Raw genomic sequence first — 26,413 nt, 5'->3', positions numbered from 1 at the left:
ATACACCCAGCCTCCTCCCCTATCCAACAAACAGTGAAAAGCAGACAGGCTTACAATCTCTTTCCACCTGGATACTCCGAGTAAGAATCTCTTAATTACTCTATCTTTTCTCTAAAAAGTATCCTTGTACATCTTTAAACATTTCTTGACCACTTTTTTTGTACTATGTATAAAGAAAGAATCCTGTTTTAATGATTTCAACAAATAAGATAGAATTGCTCTTGTCAAGGATCTTAAAGTCTCATGAACATGACAGATTAGCAAGCCAACAACTATAAGATACAGTAATGCAAAATATTGGGGGTGGAGAGCCCCAAGTTCCAGAGCAAGGTGGGAGCCTCTAACCTCCTGAAGTGGTTCTCAAATACTTACTGGATAGATAAGTGATTGAACAAACTACTTCTTAGAAAATATTAAAAATTACCTAATAGCTTAGAATGCATATATACACAGCAATATTAATATAAGAAAATTAAACAACAGAAGTGGTTTAAGAAGTATACTTAAGAACAGTAGGGAAAGGGACTTGATCTAGCAGTATGAAAAATTATTAGACAGCTATCTCAATAGTGACTATGACAGGGTACAAAAACAGACCAACAGCATGGAAAAGAGTCCCAACAGACCCACGCTCACATAGAAACTCAATATATGACAGAAGTGGCAGTGCAGGTCAGTGGAAAAGGGGACAATTATTCAATAAATGGTGCTAGGCAAAGAGTTACCTTTGTAGCAAAAGACAAAAGTGAAATCAACCCCTACTCAATCTGTAAACTCCAGAAAGAGATGTCCATGTAAAATTCAAAACTATAACACATTTTTAAAAAATGGTGAATATCTTCATGACTTCAGCGTAAGAAAAAAATTTTTAAACCAGGCAAAAACAAAAACCATAAACGAAGATGTTAGTGATTTTAAGTATATTAAGATAAAAAAATGCTTATTTATCAAAACACATTGTGATTAAGTATTCCAGATGGAAGAAAATAGTTATAAAACACAGCATGCACTGGCCAAAGTATTAGTGTCCAGAATATGTAACTCCTACAAGTCAAAAGCTTAAAAATAAAAATAGGGTAAATTCTTACACAGGCATTTCAATAAGAATATTTAAAGCCCATAAATATAAAAAGATGCCCAACCTATTAACAAAATGCTAAATTTAAACTACAAGGAGAAAGCATTTTCCAGTAAATAGATTGGAGGAGAGTCTAACTATATCAAGTAATGGTGAGGACTAGGGCAACTTGAACTTGTTTTACGTTACTGATGAGTATAATTCAAGACAAGTTTGGAAAATAATTTGGCATCATCTAGTAAAGCTGATAACCTACATATGTCAGAACTGTAGAGAAATCCTTGCACATGGGCACAAGATACATAATAATGTCCATACTAGTAATGTTTACATCAGCAAAAAATTAGAAAACAAATGTCCATGACTTGTAAAATGAATTATGGTATATACAGTAGTGATTATGAACAAACTATAGCTGCGTAGACTTATATGAATACATTTCCCCAAATATACTGTGCAAAGTAAGTATGCTGTCAAAATATATGCAAAGCATGTTTTAAAATCATATAAACATAGCCAAAACATTCTTTAGGAAAAGATGTTACACAACTAAAGAGAAAAGCAAGACAACAAGAAAAACAAAGTTTGGGTAATGTTTATTCATTGGGGGGATTAGATAAGACTTGGGAGGAGATAGTTTCAATGTGACTGGTGATGTTCTAATTATACCAGTAGTAGACACAGAGGTATCCAAAGTTCTTCAGTAGTTTTTTAAAATTCAGAATGTGTATTCATGGGTTCCCACCTTGATTACCAAAAACTAGCTTCAAGAGCAGAAACCATCCATATTTCAGATACAATTATGGCAGGATTGGTAAATTCCACAAATTACTAGGTTCTTGTCTATGAAAGCCAGAATATCAGATGGGAAAGTAGTACAACAAGAAGAGAGATCAAAGCAAAAGGTGACAAAAAGCTTCAGGCATCTTAAACTAAAGGCCCATGAAAAGAGATCACAAGTGAAAATAACTTCTTGGCTGACTCCATCACTTGCCTTGCCATCTTCTATAAACAGATACAGAAAATGCTCATGTTAAAAGGCATATATTCCACAGCTGTCTTTACGTTAAGAGACTTCTGTTCACAAACAAACATGCAATGAATCCTCAATTTTGTGATGTTTTCTGAAATTCAAAGTATCAAAATTATGACAAGTATAAACAAGCTGGTTAGTGGCCTGCTAGGCACATCTCCCTGGGAAGCTTGTTGTAGGAGGCATCATTCCTGACTTATCAAGTACAAATGTCTCCCCAAGTATTAGTAATAAGCCCTGAATGGAAGCTTAACAGCTCAGCACCAACCTCAGTGATTACTTGTCTCTCAAGCTAATCTATAACCATATTTCCACATGTCACTGCGTGGAAATCATTGATACAAATCATAAAATGTGGAATAATAAACCCCACCTCTACTGTTTGCTTTATTGTATAATACTATGATGCATCCATACAGCAGGCACTAACATGCATTTCTCCTCGGGCAACTGCATTCTAGCTAATTATAACAATGTACAACAGAAATCCTCCAACCATATAATTATGATTTTAGTTAGGCAAGTTGTCTTTATTGAAAGGCTTAATCAGTGTTTGCAGAAAGGCATCTCTAAAGCTAATCATTGGGAATTATAAGATTGAATATTTCACATTTTTAATCATAGAATACTTCTAATCTCCTTCTGACAAATAAATTGAACTGAGCTAATTTGCCCAATATAGAAATAGAGATATCTTAGAAAAATCTTTAATGATATTACTGTAGTACACCACTAAAAGTGGATATGCAGCAAAAAGGAATAGAGAGGCCTTCATTTTACATTCCACCTATAAATTCCTAAAATTTCAATAGTACCATTTATCCTAATTATAACATGATTGGGAATATACTAGGATGTTAAACATTATTTCATGTTAAACCATAGATACACTCATCTGTCTTTAACCTACCCTTTTCCCAACTTCCTTTGAAAGTAATTCATAGAACAGAAACACAGAAGTGGGTAATTTGAAATAATTAAAGCAAAGCAAACGCTTTTTCCCATAGTAGCTTCCCCAACATCAAAAATAGATCAAGTTTCACCTCATTCCCATAGCACTTCAGAGAATAGGTCAGTCCTTGCTCCAGGCTTTACCCTTTGTCAAAATAAACGTGGGTTTCCTCATGAACCAGAACTCACTGCTTTCTCACAAGTAAAACTTCTTTAGATCTAGGATTTAAACAAGTATCAAAGTTTCTCTAGAAGACAATACTACGGTATCCAATAAGCCAGGCAAAAAACATTATCTTATCCCCATGCAGAAGCCAGGAAAAAATCATTATCTTACCCCCACGCATGAATAAACCCTGACCCGAAGTATATTGATTACAATGGACAAGTACAAGTGGTTATTAGTCATGGTCAATCCTACTTAAATATCACATTTCCAAATACAGAGTTCAAAAATCTGCCAACTGATCAGGGAAATGCAAATCAAAACCACAATGTGATAACACCTTACTCCTACCAGAATGGCCAAAACCAAAACCTAAAAAACAGTAGATGTTGGTGTGGATATGGTAAAAATGGAATACTTCTACACTGCTGGTGAGAATATAAAATAGTACAACCACTACAGAAAACAATGTGGTGAGAAGATTCCTTAAAAAACTAAGAGTAGAACTACCATTTGATCCAGCAGACCCTCTAGTGGGTATCCAGTCTGAGGAAAAGAAGTCATTGTACAAAAAAGATACTTACACATGCACGTATGTAGCAGCACAACTTGCAACTGCAAAATATGGAACCAGCCCAAATGCCAACCAGTCAATGGGTGGATAGAGAAAACTGATGCATGTGTGATGGAACACATTTGTATAACATACATGTGACAGAAAACGTGTGACATACATGTGACGGAAGACATGTGACATGCGTGTAACTAAAGATGGGTGGCACGTGTGATGGAATATGTTATACATATGTGACACATAATGGAAGATAACACGTGAAAGCACATGTGTGACAAAAATGTGACATATGTGTAATGAAAAACTGACGTGACAGAAGACACGTGTGACACTGCTGACACGTGTGACATGACTGACATGGAATTGACACGTGTGAAACATGTGCCAGAAGAAACGTGTAACACGTGACACATGGGACAAGTGTGAGAAAACACGTGTGATGTGTAAGACACACGTATGAAATAAGACATATGGATACACAACTGACAAGTTAGAGATGCTTGTCTGACACATTATCAAAATGCCAATGACAACACATTATCAAAACGTGATGGACGTGTGACATGACACGTATGTAATACATACACATAACTGACATGTACACAAAACATGACTAACACAAGACATGAGGGTGACACAAATGTGACATGTAACTGACACGTGATGGACACGTGTGACATGACCAACACGTGTTACAGGTGACTGATATGTGTAACACGTGTGACACGTGACAGATGTGACAAGTAACTGACACGTAATGGACATGTGACAGACACGTGTAATGTGTGATGTAACATGTGACACGTGACATGTGACTCATGGCTGACATGTAACAGAAACATAACTGACACATAACATGTGAATAACATGTGACATGATCAACACAACACATGATTGACAAATGTGACTGATGTGACCAATTTGACAAATATATGAAACGTGTGGCAGGTGACTGACATGTGACACGACTGACACGTGTGTGACACATGACAAATGACTGACATGACTAGGACATCACCGACAAACATGTGACTGACATGTGATACATGACTGACATGTGACCAAGGTTTCAGACGTGACTGACGTGAATAACATGATTGGCACGTGAACACGTCACTGACATGATCGGCACATGTTTAACGTGACTGACGAAATCCACAAAGGATCAACACGTGATCGTCACGTGGTCAACACGTAACACTTGTGTAACATGTGACCAACGTGTGACCAAAGCATGTTTGACGTGTGACCAACACGACTGGCAGGTGATTGACACATGATTGACACATTTGACATGTGACTTACTTGCCATTTACCTTACCACCTAACATGTGACTGATGTGATTGACACATGATCAACACGTAATCAACATGTGTCACAGCTGACCGACATGACCAGGGTGTGATTGACACGTGAACAATAACATTATTAACATGAGTGACAAGTGATTGACATTATTGGCACTTGACTGACACATGACATGTGAATGATGCAATTGACACATGATCGGCCTGTGACCTACATGACACGTGATCAAGACATGATCCACATGTAATCATCACGTGACCAACACGTGACTTACACGTGACACATGACCAGTGCATGATTGACAGGTAATTCACGTGATAAACACATGATCAACACGTTATCAACACGTGTGTGACATGTGACTGAGGCGAGACCAGGGCATGATTGACATGTGACTGATGTGACTGACATAAGTGATTCACACGATTGACATGACCGAGGTTTGTGACATGTGACTCATGCGTGTGACTGACACGATTGGCACATGACCTATATCATTGACACGTGATTGGCACGGATCCTAAATGTGACTGACACATGATCAACACGAGTGATACGTGATCAAGTGATCAACACGTGTGGCACGTGACCGACGTGTTGCTAGTGTGATTGACACATCAACACTACTGACGTGACTGAAACATGGACAGCTTTGTGACACGTGACACGTGACTGACACAATTACCATGTAATCAACACGTGGGTGACACGTGACCAACGCTTAACCAATGCCTGACATGTGACCAACACATATGACACATGACACTTGACACGTGATTAACATGATTGACACGTGACCAACACGTTTGACACGTGACTAATGCGATTTACACAATTGGCATGTGACGAACAGGTGACTCACATGTGATTGACGTGATCAGCACATGTCCAACACGTGACTGACATGTGATAGAGTCGTTACTGACATGTGATCACAATCAACACGTGACACCTGACCAGCCCGTGGCCAGGTGATTGACACATGACTGACATGACTGACATGTGACCAACAGGTTTAGGACAGGTGACAAGTGATTCACGATTGGTGCATGACCAACACGTGACTGACACGTGAGACGTGATCGTCACGTGGTCAGCACGTGACATGTCACCAACACGTGACCAAAGCATGATTGACACATGAACATGTGACATGACATGATTCACAGGATTGACACATGACCAACGCATTTGTGACACTAGACACGCAATTGACAGGTTTGAATCACGTGTCTAACATGTGACTGACACAATACACATACGAATGTGTCAACACGTGTGACACGTGACCAACACGTGACCAGAGTGTGATTGACACATGGCTAACTTTGGTATGTGACACATTTGTGACTGACATGATTGAAGTGATTGGTATGTGACCGACACCTTCATGACATGTGACAAGCAACTTACACGATTGGCACGTGTCCAACACGTGACTGATACGTGATTGACAAGATTGACGTGTGATCAACACGTGACTCTTGACCAATGCACGACCAGAGCATGATTGACACGTGATTGACACGAGATTGACATGACTGACATGTTTGTGACTGACGTGATTGAATCAATTGGCATGTGACCAACACGTTTGTGACATGTGACAAGCAACTTACATGATTGGCACATGTCCAACACGTGACTAACATGAGATTGACACATAATTGACATGTGATCAACGTGTGACACGTGGCTGATGCATGACCAGTGACACGTGACCAACACGTGAGCAACATGACATGACTGACATGATTGACATGTAACTGACGTTTGTCACAAGTGACAAGTGATTGACATGATTGGCACATGACCAACACGTGACTGACACTTGATCGTCACGTGATCGACACGTGTGGCACATGACACCTGATTGACACATGACTAACACGTGACTGATGTGATTGACTCGTGATCGTTACGTGATCAACACGTGTGACAGGTGTGTTATGTGACCATATGTGACACGTGACTGACATGGCTTACATGTGAAACGATTGACACGTGAATATTTGACACGTGACTGACTCGCGAATGACATGATTAGCACAAGATGAATACTTAACACGTGATTGGCACGTGATTGACAACGTGTATGACACAACTGACACGTGACTGGAGTGTGATATCTGAACAGATGACCAACATGATTGACACGTGATTGACATGATTGACCTGATGACACGTTTGTGACATGTCACAGACACGATTGAAACATGATTGGCACGTATCCAACACGTGGCTGACAAGATCTACACATGATCAACACGTGATTGTCACATCACCTGTGTGACGTTACCGATGAGACACAGAGCATGACACTTGACCAACACCTAATAGACACGTGATTGACATAATTGACACATGACCAACATGTTTGTGACACACTGACCTGGTTGACAGGACTGGCACGAGTAACAGGTGACTGAAACGTGATCGACTTGTTATCAACACTTGTGTGACACATGACCAACACCTGATTGACCCGTGACCAACATGTATAACACCCGAACGACACATGACTTGCACGTGATTGACACTACTGGCACTGACATGATTGACACATGACTGACACATTTGTGACACACAATTGACACGACTGGCACGTGACCAACACAACACGATCACGTGATCGAGTCATTGACACGTGACTGACACGAGATACATAACCAACTGGTGTGTGACACGTTACAAGTTTGTGACACGTGACCGACACGTGACATGGCACATGACCAATATGTGTGATGGAAGATGTGGACACATGCCCAACATATGCCCAACCCATGCCTGACACGTGTGTGACATTTATAAAAGTTATACATTTGTAATTGCAGTTTTAATTACAAACGATACAACTACCAAATGAAGAGACACAGGGTGAGGTCTGGGGGAATCCTAAAGCTTTCATGCCTTGTCTCCATGGAATCAGGGTACACCACCCTCCCAGCACAGCCCTGTGTTCAATAACCAGGTAGCTCTCCTGGACCAGGGTCCAGAGTTTGAGGTTTCATGCTAGAGGCATGACTAATTCAATCACTGGCTACCTGGTTGAACTCAATCTTCAGTCCCCTTCCTATCCCCAGAGGCTGAGCTGGTTCAAAGCCTCTAATCACATTATTTCATCTTTCTGGTGACCAGCCCACTTCCTAAATCATGTCTTCTCATTAGCATAAGCTCAGGTATAATCCAAGGAGCTCATAAATAGACTCTCCTGTTACTTCAGGAATCCCAGAGATTTAGAGTCTTCCTCCCAGGAACCTGGAATAAAGAGCCAATTATTTATTATTTAACAGACTGAAATGCACATTTAATATGGGAATTAGGTAGTCACAGGTGATTTTGGAAAGAATGGTCAGAGGAAAAAGTAGCCAGACTGCTATGATTTATAACATAAATTAGGGGTATGCAAGGTGAGAAATGTGTGAGAAGTTGATCACCAACAAGAGCATAAAATGACTAGAGGTGCTGGAGTACAAAGCTGAGGTAAGAAGGATATACAAGTAACTTAGAAAATGTCTTCTTCCACCAGCAGCAATACTTAGGAGGTTGCTTTGCTGATGCAGTCTCATTTGAGTCATCCTATTGTTAGTGTTCTTATAGTCAATGTAATATTTAACGTGTTGGTCCTTCTTAAAATTATTCTCACTTACCTTTGATTTCTTCACATTCCAACTTACTTTACTCTTTCCAACATTTCCCTTATAACAAAGTCCTCATTGCCACTTCTTTATCTGACTTAATTACGCAGAAATATACAAGTCCTTCTGACTTAGAAAAGATTACGGACCTCTAATTTTGGTAATATGGTAGACTGGGTATCTTGAAACACCTCTTTCATTTAAAAAAAATATATAGGAGAGAATTTTACAAACAGCCTTTTCAGAGTATGTCTGGACTCAACCAATCACCTAAGAGTGAACAACCTGATAGTTAGAAATCAGAGAAATAAGACGGCAGAGATGCCTTCGGTTAACAAGAGGCTTTAGTTTTAACAGATGAGGAAGAATGAGGACTAAGACCTTAAGCGTGTGCTACTTGATTAGAACTGTAATTTCCACACTAAGACCCATAAAAGGGAAAGTCCCTCATTTAAAAGGTAGCTGGGGCAGGGGAGGAGAGACACCCACAAGTGAAGGAAAACAGCAAGCAAAATTATCTTGGCTTGGGATCTTGAAGGGCAGGGACAGTTTTCCCTGAGAAGTTACAACAGTAAGCTTGGCTTCATGTGAGTTTAGAGTTTCATTTAACATTACCACAGAATCTATAAAACTCCAAGCCAAGAATTAATGTAAAGTTGTTCCAAGCTAGTAAAGCCCCTGGGATCCCTGGCAGAAGGAACAAAAATCCATGCCTCAGAAACACACCCTTATCCCGTGTTCACAGAACTCCTGATGATAAAGTCTTGCCAAACATGGACTTACAATCCAAATTATAAAACAAAGGAGGAAACAAATTATGAACAAAAGTAAACAGAAATGAAGAGTTAGTGAATTAAACTACCAAGAAGTACTATTGGCTATAGTGTATAAAGTATTATGTTCAGAGCTTAAAAGGCAATAGAAGATAAAAAACAGAAAGGAGATTAATCATACATGATAAGGGACAAAATGGGACTCCAAATAATTTTAAAATGTTTGTTTTAAAAGTCCTTAAATGGGATACTAGACAGAGCTAAAAAAAAAAAAAATGAGAAATTGGAAACAAGTTACCTAGGATGCGGCATACAAAAACAGCAATATGAAAGAGAACTTAGGACACACGAGGACTGGATAAGAGTGTATCATAGATACAGTATACATAAGGTAAGGGGAAAAGAGTTGTCAGGACCAGAAATTGGGCAGAATCAATATTCAAATTAGATAATTATTCAGATTTTTCTAGAATAAAAATATGAATCAATGTTCATAAAGGACAATAAATCCAAAGCAAGGGAAAAAGTCTATACAGACACATCACAGAGACTAACACATAGGAAAAATAAATTATCTTAAAAGCATTCAGAGAGAAAAGGCAAATTACTTCCAAAGGATTACAATTAGGTTGGTTAGACTTCCAAAAAGCAATATAAAAGCCAGGAGACAGTGACATAACCTAATTTCAAAATAGTGAGCGGGGGGAAAAAACAATTGTAGACTTAGAATTTTATACCCAGAAAAACTATCATCATTAACATAAGACAGAAACAATCGTGATGGAATTTTGCTCCCGACCTTATGGAAGCCATCTTGCCTCCCTGTAGGGCCTGACAATGTAATACAGGCAAAAAGAAAAACTGGGTCCTTGTGATGCTTTTGAGCTCTACAACCTTAATGCCAGCCTTAATCGTGGACATCTGAGTCTCTTGAGGCATTCTCTTTACCAGTTTAAGTTTTTTCAATTAAGCAAAATGGAACGTCAGTTAAAATAGTTATTGTTAGCATACATAACCCACCCCTCCCTAAAGATAATCACAGTGTAGCTTGTTCAGAAAATGTGTGTGAAGGGGACCTTTAGGTAGAACCTGAAAATTAATATCTAGGAAGAAAAATAATCAGTTAAGGAGTCTGTAGAAAACTATCTAAGACAACAAAAGGCAATGAGTTAAAAGGAGGCCTGGAAAATAGTCTGAACAGTGTGTGACTGCATTTATGTTTTTATGATTGTAAGTCAGTACAGTGTGAGAGAACTGGCAGGACGTAGTACCTGGAGTTAACTGAGAATACTGGGACACTATCCTAATTGTTTTAAGAAAATATAAAACAAACCAAAAAGATTACAGGATGTCTGCAATGAACAACTACATGACTAAGAGCAGACTCTTCCAGATTAGCTGAATCTAGCCTTGAGCTCTTTTACAACTCTCAAAGTTGTAGATAACCAATAGCAATGCAAAACAATTCTTGCCTATAAACATGCAAATGAATTCTGTCTATTGGAGTTTCAATTGACTCCCCCATAAAAAAGCCAGTTTTCTGTTTTAATTCACTTCAACATACCTTTTTACTTTGTATAAATAAGTGTTTTTCTGGATTCAACTTTGAACCAGTTGTAACATCTGTCTGGTTCTCTCATTAATAAACTTGAAAAAATTCTTAAACATGGATGTATATAAAACTCATGATTTTACCCTTTATGTTTTAACACCAACAAAAACAAGGCAATATTTCTAAAAGAAACTGTATTTCTGAGGTTTACTTAAATAAGTTGTAAAGTTTTGTTCTGAACCAGCTTCTTAATCTAATCAGAAAATTACAGATTTCACTGAAATATAGTTTGTTTCATTTAAGATGCATTATGTGATTAAATCTTACAAATTATATTCTAAGAAACAATCTAACAGGAACTCCCTCAAATCTGCAAAAAGTAACTGCTATGTATTTTAATATGTTCTATTAAATCACATGTAAGACAATGATATCCTTAGCATATTAATTGGAGCAAGATAAAAGGCTTCTTTTGCCTTTCACGACATACTCTCAGAAGAATGACTTCATGGACAATATCTCAGAAATACTTTCTGCTTATTACTCAACAACAACAAAAAAATCGCAAATGTGTACAATTGTTATAGTGAGCTTAAGTGAATTTTCCAAAAGGTAACACAGGCAAAAAAAAATTGTGTATAATATGCGTTGGAATAAATGTCCATCTACCAAATTGTATTGTCATCCCTAAGAACTTTTCCAAATATGCAAAATTTACTCAAATTCTTAAGTTGTAAATCCTGTGCTTCTTTATGCCTTCTCACCACCCTTGCAACTGATTACCTTGCCTCTACCACAATTAAGCACTCTGGAGAAGAGGAAGGAGTCAAGGGGGAGGCACAAGATCCAGGGGAAAGTTTTGTGGTCATTAATGGTTCCTGGACCACAAGTTTCACTACCTTAAATACCATTTATCCTTTTGTTTAAATGCAAATCAAAATATTTCATTTGGTCTATGAAATTCTTATACAGTTTTAAAGTGAAATTCATGTTGCAGAAGGAAGAGATGAAGTTAGGGAAAATTTCCTATGGCAATTCAAATACACATGGGTTATTGAAGTTATAGACTGTCTTTCCTAAATAGGTTTTAAAGAGAAAAAAAAAAAAAAAAAGCTTCTGGGCACCCAGATGGCTAGGAAGGCTTGCCTCCTGTTGGCCTATAATCTTAAAGGAAACTATTACATAGATGTTATAATTCATCTTAAAATAATACCCTTTAAGCACTTAGTATTAATACCCTTTAAGCACTTAGTATTCTAATAGTTAACATAATTTCCAATCCTAAAATAACCTTACAAGTATTATTTTTTATATTTTCACAGGTAGCGAAAATGGACTCAAAGCTAAAAACACGACATCACTAGTAAATAAAAAGACAGATTTGGACCTAGGTCTGTCCAACTTCATAGCCTATTTCTATTATACAATACCATCGCTTTGCAATAAATTTCACTAAGTCTCCAATTTAGACTGCAAAAAAGTTTAGTATCTATTACCATATTTATATAATTTTACTTGGTAACAGAAGGAAAAAAATAAACATGCTCCAAAGATTACAATAGGTCTTTTGCTATCCTGTGTTTATTTTGGTGAAGCAAATGGAAACAATTGTCATCTCAAGATGATTTACTTTAAGGGCTATGAAAATCTTATATAGTATATACTAGAAAACAAACCACTTCTGAAACTAACACAAAATTGAGTACAATGGACCATATTATACATATCCTTTACTTTTGAGAGACTTCTCAGGCATTTTTAATATAACTGCCTTTTAATTTTCATTAAAGTTTCATTTATATCTATACTGTAATAACATTAATACATTCTTCTCCAAATACCTCATATCACATTATGGTAGATGACTATAGCAAAAGATATGTTCCAGAACAGTCTCAATCTATAAAGTTACTACAACAAATCACCATAACATCTTTAGGTTATCATGTACATTTTAAATAATTTGACATTTAAACAGAATTGAATCAAAATTCAGCAAATGAACCACACTACAGTCCTTGTCCCTTCTATCTAGACTCAAGTAAAAAGACTTACCCCGTGTTCCTTAGCAGCTGTGACAACTTTAAGAAGGACATCTTCCTCAACAAATGGTCTCACAGCATCATGGATAATCACTACTTCTGGCTTAGAGAGTTTAGAGTTGATCTGATCCTCTGCCAGTGCTTTTAGTCCATTGAAAATTGACCTGTGGCGGGTCACTCCAGCTTCAACCAGTGAGATGCGTTTATGCTGATACTTCTGAATAATACTTTTCATTACTTCCATGTTCTCTCCAGTTACTGCCACAACAATGTCCTTTATCCAACATACTCTAAATGGAAAGTACATGTACAATTCGTAAGTTAATTCTTAGACAACTAAAGTGAGTAACAGAAAATTGAATCACTAGTATCGGTATATTTACATAGGGAGATTAAAAACTGCAAGTTAATAAATCAGTTTTATGCATTCTTATTAGGTCCAGTAAAGAGGTTGACAAAAAAGAATCAGTGAGCATTTAACACTATAGCTCTAGACAGTGTTTCATATTACGTAGAATATCTTACATGATATAGTAAATGTACATAGTATATAGTACTACCAGATGTCATTTTTTACTTAAATTTGAATAATTAGAATATAGATTGTATGAAAAAATAGTCTATAGTTGGGATATGCTTTTAAATTTTTCCAAATACTTTTCCCTTCAATTAGACAATTCAAAGCACTTTTGAGATCCAAAAGTTGACTGTCTCTTTCAAGAATTCCACCAAGTTGGCAGCCAACCACTTGAATACCAACAAAGCTGGAAAACTTAGCTAACACAAGCCTTGCTAAATACGTACCTTAAATGGAAGAAACCATAATAATTAATATTGTAGCAATAAGGTTTAAGTAAAGTAGAAAAGCTCACAATTCATGAAATAGGATTTTTCTATTGAGTCATATACAAAGCATAAAGCAATGTTTCTCTTGTAAAACATTTTCAAGACAGAGTCTCACTCTGTGCCCCATGCTGGAGTACAGTGGCACCATCTCAGTTCACTGCAACCTCCGCCTCCTGGGTTCAAACTATTCTCGTGCCTCAGCCTCCCAAGTAGCTGGGATTACAGGCACCCGCCACCATGCCCAGCTAGTGTTTGCATTTTTTTAGTAGAGATAGGGTTTCACGATGTTGCCCAGGCTAGTCTTGAACTCCTGACCTCAGGTGACCCACCCGCCTCGGCCTCCCAAAGTGTTGGGATTACAGGCGTGAGCCACCAAGCCCAGCCTGTAAAACATTTTCTTAAAGGACCTACTGACATAGTAGACTGCAAGTAGTCCACATTACCAAGTTGCTGCTGCATTAGAGTCTGGCAGACTTGTCTGGAACACCAGTGCTAATGGAGGCAAGCGTCACTGTAGACTCAATATACCACAGCCCAAAAGCCCAAACCAAGACAACGGTGTCTGACCCATGATACCAATTCTGAACAAAGACTTAATTTTTAATTCTTAGCCTATGAGATCCTATACTTTCATGCTAAAACAGTTAAATCTTTAGAATATTTTTAAAGATATGGAAGGGCCTGAAAATTACTGCATAAAGATTACCTTTACTGAAAAATGAAGTTAACATTGGGTTGCCTCACCCAGTAATGTCTCCTACCTCTTGTTATCGAACAGACCCTTTCCACAACCCAAAACCCCATTCTGCTTGTAGCTAAAACAAGACTACACTGATGAACAAAACCAAGAGCTACTTTATAGGTGACACTGACTTTTCATTTTAAGCCCATTTCTTTAATATTTATTGAGCACCGATACATTATCAGCATCGGCCAGGCATGGTGGCTCATGCCTGTAATCCCAACACTTTGGGAGGCTGAGGCAGGTGGATCACTTGACATCAGGAGTTCGAGACCAGCCTGGCCAACATAGTGAAACTCCGTCTCTACCAAAAATATAAAAAAAAATCAACCAGGTGTAGTGCCACACAACTGTAATCCCAGCTACTCGAGAGGCTGAGGCAAGAGAATCACTTGAACCCAGGAGGCAGAAGTTGAAATAAGCCAAGATCATGCCACTGTACTCTAGCCTGGGCAACAGAGCAGGACTCTGTCCTTAAAAAACAAAAAACAACAACAAAGAAAAACTTATCAGCATCGAGAATACAATAGAAATAAGCCCTCAGAACTTACAGACATGAAACAAAAACACCAATCAACAATTGCAAGCTGTGATTAAACACAATTAAGAAGTCCACGTTCAGGACAGCATGTAGGCTGAGTAGCTAAACAGTCTGGAGGAGGCTTTGGGGGCATTCTCCAAGAAAAGGGAGTTTGCACTGAGACACAAGGGATGGGTGGCAGGTAAGCAGGCAAACAGGCTAGGAGAGAAGGAGAGAGGACTGGTCCAAGTAAAGGCCATGGCAAGGTCCTCATGGGCTGGGAGGAAGCAGAGCTGGAGTTCCCCGAGCAAGGAGAAGGCCCCATGCAGAGCCCTGGAGGCCTAGGCAGGAGGTGGGCAGAATCCTAGGGGTTTTAAACTTTAATCCTGAAAAGAGGATAGGCAGCCATAGAAAAGCTTTAAGCAGGTGAGTGCACTCAGGCCAAAAACCAATACTCACTCATCACATTCTAATAGGAGTTTTTGGTAAACAGAATAATGAACCCAGAAAGATGTACACTTCCTTACTCATGAAACCTGTGACTATACCTGTGACTATGTTACCTTAAATGGCAAACAGGACTTTGCAGAGGTGATTAAGGATTTTGAAATACGGCAATGGTCCTGAATTATCTAGGTGGATCCAATGTAATCACAAGAGTCCTTATAAAGGAAAGAAGGTCGCAGGAGAGTCACTGGAGAAGATGTGATGACAGAAGCAGATGTCAGACTGAGGCAAGGCCTCAAGCCAAAGAGCATGAGTGGCCTCTAGAATTTTATTTTTTGAGACAGAGTCTCACTCTGTCACCCAGGCTGGAGTGCAGTGGCACAATCTTGGCTCACTGCAACCTCTGACTCCCAGGTTCAAGCAATTCTCCTGCCTCAGCCTCCCAAGTTGCTGGGATTACAGGCACCTGCCACCACACATAGCTAATTTTTGTATTTTTAGTAGAGACTAGGTTTCACCGTACTGGCCAGGCTGGTCTCTAACTCCTGTTAGAGAGCAGGTGATCCACCCACCTCAACCTCCCAAAGTGCTGGAATTATAGGAGTGAGCCCCATGCGTGGCCAGCCTCTAGATTTTAGAGAAAGGCAAGGAAATGGATACTCCCCCAAATCTTCCAGAAGGAATGCAGTTTTGCCAACACCTTGACACAGCTCAGTGAAACTAAATTGAGACTTCTGACCTCCAAAATTGTAAGAGAATGTGGTTTTAAGCCATTCAGTTTGTAGTAATTTTTATAGCAGCAATAGGAATCACAAGAGCATAAATTTTACTCTGGCTGCAGGGAGGAGAAAGGATTCAGCAAAGAGACAAAGGATGCAGAGACCCCAGGTAGGAGGTGGCTGCTGTAATCTGGGCAATGCAATGATGGTCGCCTGGGTACCAGGTGGAGCTTGTATATGGCGTTTTAGAGACAGTCTATTCTAGAAGTAATCATATACATGAGTCAGGAAGAAAAAGTAGCAAAATAAGACAAGTATCACATAATAATAGCCAATATAAATTAAGCACTGTGTCTTAAGCATTTTTTATATTTTAGCTCTCGTAATCTTTACAGTACTTCTACACGATCTCTCATACAAGAGACAAAAAGATCCAAATATACGAAGACATTACTTTTTTCTATACTACCATCTTATTCTAAAAATGAAGCAGTAAGAAATTTTACCATTTTTCAAGATAATACAACATTTCATTTTATTTCCTCTTCTAGAATGTAGGCTCCATAATATAGACAATGTCTGCTTTGTCCATTGCCTTACACCTAACTCCTAGTGGGTGCTCAGTACATTATTTGTTGAAAAAATGACTCTAGTCAGTCTCATCTACCAGGGGCAGTATAACATCTTACAACACAGCATAGTCTCAAGGATCGTGAAAACAAAGGAGGCTCTCATTACCCTGACTAGCTACAAGTAAATAAATAAATCTAAGAATGAAAACAGCATTCCCTATGCAGTGTGATTTTGTTGATTGTTTTATTTCTAGGTATTTGACCCTCTGCTCTGATTTCTAGGTCCTAAGGCTCCTTGAGAGCTGGGATTACTTTCATGTTTCACACACCTTGGGAGGATGTTTATCACAATCAAAAATAATTCAGTTCAGAACTTCAAAGAACAATCTGTAGTAATCTGTACAGGCAATGAAAGTGATTCTGGAATAAGACTAAACGTGGGTTGTTCTTTGTTTTGTAGCCCATTTCCTAGGCCTTTCATTGCAAATTTAGCAATTGCAGAACTTACTGCACTCACGTTTCAAATTAAAGTTATTAGCAAGTGGTGACTGACAGTTCTTCAATCCCTCTTAAATGTGGGATTTCCCAAGATTCTGGCTCTACTGCCATAGCTGTGACCCAGACGGTCATCTCTACCATAATTTACTGCGCTAGCCCCTCAGGTGTTTCCTCTTACTCTTCTTATCCCAATACAATCCATTCTCACCACTTCCAGATGATCTTTCTCAAGCACAAATCTGAGGTCATCCCCTGCTGGCTCTCGAGCAAGACCCTTCAGGACCTGACCTCAGCCTACTTCATGCACATCACTTGGTCTCTTCCATGCCCTCTTACTCTCATACCCAACTGCTCCCTGAAGGGAAGGCATCTCTCACACTCAGGTATTTGCATGTGCTGCTTACCTGGCCTCTCAACACTGTCCCCATCCCTCTCTCCTCCCTAACTGCCCCCACTCCCTGCCGGCATTGCCCGAGTCTTACTTACTCATCAGTTCTCAGTTCAGAGATGGCTCCCTCCAGGAAGCTTTCCCTGACTGCCATTCTGCATACAACATCCCTGCTTCTCAGCTTGCAGAGTGTTTATACACGTAGAGTCTTAAGGACTATACTACACTGTTTATAACTTTATCTTCCTCACTAGGCTGCCAACTCATAGAAAGCAAAAAACTATGTCCCAGAACTTAGCACATACTCAACTTTCAGTAACATAGTAGAAATAACACCTAAGACATATGGAACGTTTGCTAGGTACCAGGCAATCAATGTGTAGAATATTTCGCCTGCAATATCTCAATATCCATATCGGCTCTATAAAGCACATTATCATCTCAGCTTTACACATGAGGACACAGGCAGTAACCTGCCCATAATCACACAGCTCAGAAACTAAGGGACCAAGCTGTGACCTCCGGTCTGACTTTGGAGCCTTTAACTTTAGCCTCTGTAAATAATGCACCAACACTGTCTCTGAGAGGAAGGTGAAAAATCCACGAGAGAAAAAATCATTTTGGATCATTTTATCTACAGCACTTCATTTATATTAAGGTTGAAACACATAATATTCCTGCTTTTATAGTCAAAAGTGCCCAAGTTTCTTATAATTTCTTGTAACTCAGGCAGAAGTAGGCATTCTTTCATGTGTTCCTTTAGTCATTTAAGAAACATCAAGTAAGTATCAAGCATTTGCCAGGCACTATACTAGATACTGGTGAGTCAGTAATGAACAAAGACTGACAGAATTCCTAACTTCTCAACCACATGTCAGTAAGTATATGTTAAATAAATAGAGAGGAGAATGCTTGAATAATTAGGCATAAAAACTGCTTAGATTTATAGAAAGCTACTAAAAGTATTTCATATATACTTCAGCTGTTTATTAGTGTGACATGTTCACTTTTTAATATAGGAGTTATAAGTACATGTTCAACTAAATCAGTAGTATTTTTAAAGGAAAGATTACAACTTGTCCTCTAAACTATTCGCCTGTTACTTTTCATAGTATATTCTGCCAGAAAAAAATGGTTAACTTGTAAGGAAATCAGTTTGCTACTTTTTAAAGAAAGTTTACATTGACTTAAATGTTAAAATATGATGAAGAATTAAGAGGAAGATAGGATAACACTTGACATAAAGTAGTCATTCAAGTATCTATTCAATGAATTAACTCCCAATTTTACTAGATTGCCTTAAAATAACTCAAATTCTCCATTTCATCAGACAGAAAACAGCCAGAGTAGATGTAAATAACTACAGACACTTATGGCCTTACACTATTTCAAACAATTGTTTGAGACTCTAAACAGAAAATGGCATTTTAAACCAGTATTTCTCAAACTGCCAATTTCAGGTCCCATTAGAGTGTCATAAAATCAGTTTATAGTAAGTTTTAGAGCAACATTGTTGGGTAAATGGAACAGAAATAGAACAGAAAAATTAAAATGCGTAGCACAGAGATAGGTTGTTTTCATGAATTTTCTTTCAAATGTGTGTGAGTGTATAAGTAAATATGCGTTTGTCACTGAGCCATGAGGCAAAAACGTAATTCTTGTAACAGGTCACAAAAAAAGTTTGGAAAACACTGTTTTAGAACACTCTTCAGAGATAACAGGCTTATAAAGCTATTTTGGTCAGCAACCAAGCATACACCCAGTACTTGCAAGTCTTTATAAGTACTGTTTGTATTTCTAAGGATTTATTCACATTCTTTTTTAGTTATAGAATTAAAAGTCTTTTACAGTATTAAAATTTAATAATGTAAAATCATGGGACTGAAAAAGACCTTAAGTACCTCACACAGTGCCTACTGATCAAATATTTGCTGAATAAAGAGATCCAGTTTACCTCTTAACTGAGGACAAGTCCACACAAAATCCTCAGCAGCCTAATTCTGTCAAGTTCTCCTGAATATTTCCTTTCTAGCACATTCCACAGGCAAATAGGAACCTAGCCTTAAGCTCTATTACACCTACAGACATTGAGGAAGAAATATAATAACTCAAAAGTTATTTTCTCCCGGAATAACAAATATTGCTTACAGGAATACTCAGCCCAGACAGTTTTAACAGATCTATCAGGAACAGAACATTTTAACAAATGCTTTATAAAACAGATGGGAAAGATCAGACCCTGTTAACACCTCTGAAAGCCCTCTCATCCAGTCTGCAGAGTTTGGCTGCAAGGGGACAGTGGCAGCTGCTGCTCATTTCCATGGCAGCCTTCACGGAAACTTGGCCTCTGGATTGTACTATGGACATAATTCATAGATTCTTATTTCTCCATACTGACCCTGATGTTTCAGCAGCAAAATATTGAATTGGCATGATGGGGCTGGCTCTTGGATTACCTTTGCAATGTGAAGCCTTCCTACTATGGCCCATGAAGGCTCCCAGTTGACAGGCCTCAGCCTACCTGCCTTAGTCTTACCACTTATTTTGAAGGTGTTCCATGGGGTCCTTTGGAAATGTAACACTGACCTTTAATCATCTGACCTGTACAAAATACAAGTCCCATGACTCAGACTTGACCCTTTTATTAAGGAAGACTTGAGACAAAATTTTAAGTCAAATTTATCTAACCACACAACTAAAAGCATTCCTTTCTCATTCTGAATCTCTAATACAATTAATCACTAAGAGCTATCAACACTAGCTCCTAAATATTTCTCCTGTCTTCTCTACTCCATTCCTGTTATCTCAGCCTAATTCAAAGTGATCAACCTTGTTCATCTGGACTAACATTTATATCTTTACTTGTGTATCTTGTTCAACAGAATTTGCTGTGGTTTTCCAAAATCTAGGACAGAATATGTAAAAGTACACAAGAAAACAAATTGAATAAATGGACAAAAGTTTTTTTAAAAAACTAAGCTAATATACTGAAACACACACTATGGAGTCTTAAACAATAAAGAAACATAGACTTTCATTGATTTCCAAGCCCAATCTCAATCTGAAGATTTAGTTTCCAAAATATAAACACATACAGATCTACAAAACTGATTTTTCTCCCCAAATTTACCTGGAGTTGTCCAACTCAAGGTGACTAATTCACTCTAGCCAAACTGAAAATATTCTGAAACATGAATCAGTGCCAACAGATTAACATACGATGATACACACAACTATCATAAGTTCTAGAATACTTTTGAATCAGTGGAACAGCACATTTTCCTGTAGAAGATTTATAGGGGAAGCCGAGTTATAATGAACTTTGACAAGCATGAAACCTTCTAAAGGAAAGTTATCTTAAGCATTGTCCTCCACCTGAGAGAGCTCAAAAACCTCATGAACTGTGAGGAAAGCGCTGCCAGACCTTGTTCAAATCCACTCTCAGGAATTCCCAACCCCTACCCAACTCATCACCAAGTCTGAATAAGCATGGCTGAAGTTTGCCTTTCTTAATCCCTTTTGTTGTAGTTGTCATCTTAGTCTATTTTTCAGCTATTCCAGATTGACCACCCCCCCGACCCCAACACACACACACACACACACACACACACACACACCTGCACACCCCATGACACTTTCCTTGTATATTTAAACCAGAAATTAGATTACTGGCAGAAATTTTTGCCAGTACAACAGATCCCTACAACAGATCCAGGGAATACATTTTTTAAAACAGTAAAATCTAGATACATAAATTGATAAATTGTGAGTGAATGTTACGGTTTAATTGTCAGCTTTATGCCCCTGCCAATAACACCATTGTCATCTGATTTCTTGGAGCAACATTTCCTTATAGAAACTCAGGTCACAAAGCGATAGTTATCTAAGGGATTAGCACCCCTAATCTCAGTTTCTTGTTAGTAAAAGGCGAAAACTAAGATTCCCTTTATTTTATAACCTGGGGATCAATAATTATTTTTCAGTTCAGTTAAAAAGCCAAAACAACTTTTGAAATCCTAGAAATATTTTTAATCAACTTCTGAAAGGGTCTAGTTCCCAGTATAAAGTAGAAATGAGTTGTTATATGTGATCCTTCCTAGTAATATCCATATGCACAATTCTGGACTACCATTTTTTAAGACTGGAGTATATTAACCTATACACACATTCATATATACTAATACATATGTCTATACATGTACATGATGCTTAATCATAATATACAAATATATCCACAAACAACATAATCTTGATATATTAAATACTTAGCTGTAAATCTCCATTTTCTCAGAGCCTTTGGCCAACATGCCTCAGATACTGATGGGTTCAGCGGTACTTTTGAATCTCATTTAATCTGATGAGTAGTTTTCTAAGCAGTTTCAATGGTGCAAAGTAGAACTTGGCTAAACTAAAGAAACTTTTCTGATTTTGTCAAAAGGAAAATGGACAAGCAATCTGAAGTTCCAGTCAATTCACAAAATGGATTTTCTTTCAATGTCTCCTCCAACTCCTTGATTTTAGAAGAATAGCTACTTTAATATATGGCATGTCTGAAAAGCAGAAAACTTCCTTGAGTCATCTACCTCAGGCACTAAGGATCTCACTGTATCAAGATGTAGTCTCTCTTAATTCCCCCATTGCCATAGAGTACCGAACTCAAGTCATTAGCTGTGCTAATTCTCAGCCAGAGAATAAGCCTCAGTATCTGTTAAAGATCTGGGAGTTTTACTCTTCCTTTTGAAGGATTCAATCAGGTGTCCCCTTTTCATTGTTCTATCCCACCTTCAGAGATACCCTGTGCCTCTGATGTCTACACTTTTCCAAGGTCGTATAACTTTATTCATCTTACTTCCTGAGAAGTTCTACCTGAAGTTTTAGCTTTCCTGGGTTCATTACATCTGATTAGGTTACCACGCGCCTCTCTCCTGAGTTTATTAGTGCTCATCTGTGGCACTTCCTCTCATTCATTCTCCCTTCTGCAGCTATATACATGTTTAGCTCCTTTAGGTGGGTCAAGGAAGTAGCGGAAACAAATGTACGTGTACGTGGCAGTCTTTAACCAGAGGCAAGACTAGTCATGTTTCTTTACATTTCTCTATCCCAATTTAGGAATTTGGGGCCAAAGTTCAGTAGTTCTCCCTTCTCTTTTGTAGTCCCCAATTAGATTTTGGTTCAAAATTCCAAAAGACAAATCAACCCATAAGAGTCATTTTCAATGGTAGTTTGAATTTCTTAGGTGAGATATTTAAAAATTACAACTTCTCAACCCTCTATTAGTAAGATAGCAAAAGTTTGGGCAAAGAATATCCTTACTTATGAGGGGCAAATAAAATGAATTTTGAAGTCAAATTCAGGGCATCAATTTCAAACTATACTATAAGGCTACAGTAACCCAAACAGCACAGTACTGGTACACAATAGACACAGACCAATGGAACAGAACAGAGAACCCAGAAATAAAGTTGACAAAAATAAGCAATTTTTGGGAAAAGGACTCCCTATTCCATAAATGTTGGTAGGATAGCTGGCTAGCCATATCCAGAGGAATAAAACTGGACCCCCTACCTCTCACCATACACAAAAATTAACTCAAGATAGATTAAAGATTTAAATGAAAGACCTCCAACTATAAGAATCCTAGAAGAAAACCTAGTAAACACCATTCTGGGCGTCTGCCTTGGGAAAGAATTTCTGACTAAGTCCTCAAAAGCAATTGCAACAAAAACAAAAATTGACAACTGAGAGCAAATTAAACTAAACAGCTTCTGCACAGCAGCCAGGTGCGGTCGCTCACACTTGTAATCCCAGCACTCTGGGAGACAGAGGCAGGTGGATCACCTGAGCTCAGGAGCTCAAGATAAGCCTGCCCAACATGGCGAAACCCCATTTCTACAAAAAGTACAAAAAAAATTTATCTGGGCATGGTGGCACGTGACTGTAGTCCCAGCTACTTAAGGGTCTGAAGTGGGAGGATTGCTTGAGCCCAGGAGGTTGAGGCTGCAGTGAGCTGAAATCCTGCCACTGCACTCCAGCCTGGGTAGCACAGTGAGACCCTATCTCCAAAAAAACAAAAGAGCTTCTGCACAGCAATTGAAACTATCAGAGTAAACAGTTTTTGCACTCTCAAGCAAAGGCCTAATATCCAGAATCTATAAGGAACTGTAAACAATTGAACCAGCAAAAAACAAATACCCACATTAAAAATGCACAAATGGCACGAACAAACACTTCTCAAAAGACAACATCCAAGTATCCAACAAACAAAAAAATGTTCCACATCACTAGTCAGAAATGCAAATCAAAACCACAATGAGATATCATCTCACATCAATCATGATGACTATTATGAAAAAGTCAAAAAAAAAACAGATCCTAGCAAGGCTGCAGAGAAAAGGGGAACATGTATACAGTGTTACTGGGAAAGTCAATTAGTTCAGTCACTGTGGAAAGAAGTTTGGAGATTTCTCAAAGAACTTAGAACTACCATTCAACCCAGCAATCTCATTAGTGGGTATATATCCAAAAGAAAATAAATGCTTCTACCAAAAAGATGCATGCACCATGTTCATCACAGTGCTATTCACAATAGCAAACACAGGGAATCAACCTAGGTGCCGATTAATGGTGGATTGGATAAAGAAAATATGGTACGTATACACTATGGAATACTATGTAGCCATAAAAAGAAAAAAATCAAGTTCTTTGCAGCAACATGATTGCAGCTGGAGGCCATTATTCTCAGCAAATTAACAGAGGAACAGAAAACCAATTACCACAAGTTCTCACAAGATGGAGCTAAACAATGAGTATTCATGGACATAAAGATGTCAACAACAGACACTAGGGATTACTAGAGGGAGGAGGGAGGGGGCAAAGGTTGAAAAACTATTCAGTACTAAACTCTTTACATGGGTGATGGGATCAATCATACCCTAAACTTCAGCATCACACAATATACCCAGGTAATAAATCTACACACACACTCCCTCTGAATCTAAAATAGAAGTTGAAGTTATAAAAAAAAAAAAAAAAAATCAAATTTGGGGTATCACATACAGCCCTTGAAAAACAAGAAGCGACATTCTCTCAGAATAACCTAAATGATTGACAGTTGTGACACCCATTATTTTTCTTATTTGGGACAATGAGAACTGTGTTTTCTCTTTAATAAGTAAAAAGCATGCATAATTTCTCAACAGAGCAAAAAAGTAGTCTTCTAAGGCATTTTATACTTCCATGTCCTTTTCCTTATTTGAATTTGTATAAATTATCTTTTTTAATGAAGTGACTTAAGACTTTTGGCACCATACCCTAAGAAAACTATCAACAGTCTGTAGGGCTGATCTTTTACAGAAGGAGGTAAGAGCTTTCACTTGGCAAATGGCCAAGCAGCACCCACACACTGCTATAAAGCAAGCTTTCTAAGGACTTCCTAGGATATACCCAAAATATAATCATGTTCCATAAGTTCTTCAAACATAATAGTGATAAAAATGAGCCATGAAGTGTTTCAGAATGAAAATTTTGATGAGTTACTATTGCCATTAGGATTTTATGACTGCTGTTATCAATTAAGTAAAAGTACAAGACAAGCGTTTTATTTTCCATAAACAAGGCCTTTCCAAACATTCTTTTCCCTTAAAAGTGAGTGTATTAGTCTATTCTCACACTGCTATAAAGAACTGCCTAACATTAAGTAATTTATAAAGGAAAGAGGTTTAACTGACTCACAGTTCAGCATGGCTGGGGAGGCCTCAGGAAACTTACAAGCATGGTGGAAGGTGAAGGGAAAGGAAGGTGCCTTCTTCACAAGGTGGCAGGAAGGAGAATGAACACAGGAGGAACTACCAAACACTAATAAAACTACCAGATCTCATGAGAACTCACTACCAAGAGACCAGCATGGGGGAAACCATCCTCGTGACTCAATTACCTCCACCTGATCTTTGTCCCAGGCTTCGATTACTTCCACCTGATCTGTCCTTTAACATTCATGGTTATGGGGATTAAAATTTGAGATGAGATTTTTGGGTGGGGACACAGCCAAACCATATCAGTGAGATTTTTAGTGTCCACCTATCTTAGGCTGCCTAGAAGATGCAAAAAATTCAAGTTAATGCAAAAGTTTTCTCCATGGGAGAAAAGTTGAGTGTAAAAGTGACTAGAATCCCCTATAGCTAATTACCAAGCAGATAAAGATCCTGTTGGCCAAGACCCATTGTGTCCCATAGAAATGCCTTCATATATGAGCTATGTTGTCACAATGTTCATGGCACTGGAATATTATGGTAAGTGGTTCATGAAATGGTTTCAGGGACCCCTCCCCCCACTACCTAGAGAAATGGAATAAAGTTAGCAACTGGAATCATTTCAAATTTTGAGTTTCAGATGTAATCATTGGGCAGATTACATAAATCGGTGATTATGGCTTTTTACACTTCCATTTTCCAAACTCCAATATTCAGAAAGTAAAATAGTCGTATGAGAACCTGAAACTGCCTTTGTGAAAATTATAACTGAGGAAATTAGGACAGTGAAAGATCAATCCTGACTCCATCTTGCTTC

At 38.2% G+C, this 26,413-nt stretch overlaps 1 protein-coding gene across 14 annotated transcripts in view; it reads right to left on the bottom strand.

The window, feature by feature from the left end:
- The window catches only part of CRPPA (CDP-L-ribitol pyrophosphorylase A), a 328,167-nt gene that overhangs the window by 299,310 nt on the left and 2,444 nt on the right, over positions 1–26,413 (bottom strand). For all 14 annotated transcript variants that reach the window (XM_063667502.1, XM_054494935.2, XM_063667508.1 and 11 more), the window contains exon 2: positions 13,130–13,406. In XM_063667502.1, the coding sequence (XP_063523572.1) occupies positions 13,130–13,406 (277 nt within the window). The remainder of the gene's footprint in view (positions 1–13,129; positions 13,407–26,413) is intronic.

The sequence above is a fragment of the Pongo pygmaeus genome, chromosome 6 (genome assembly GCF_028885625.2).
Source record: "Pongo pygmaeus isolate AG05252 chromosome 6, NHGRI_mPonPyg2-v2.0_pri, whole genome shotgun sequence".
Classification (NCBI taxonomy): domain Eukaryota; kingdom Metazoa; phylum Chordata; class Mammalia; order Primates; family Hominidae; genus Pongo; species Pongo pygmaeus.
The sequence above is the reverse complement of the archived record's forward strand: the minus strand, read 5'-3'. Positions and strand labels throughout refer to the sequence as shown.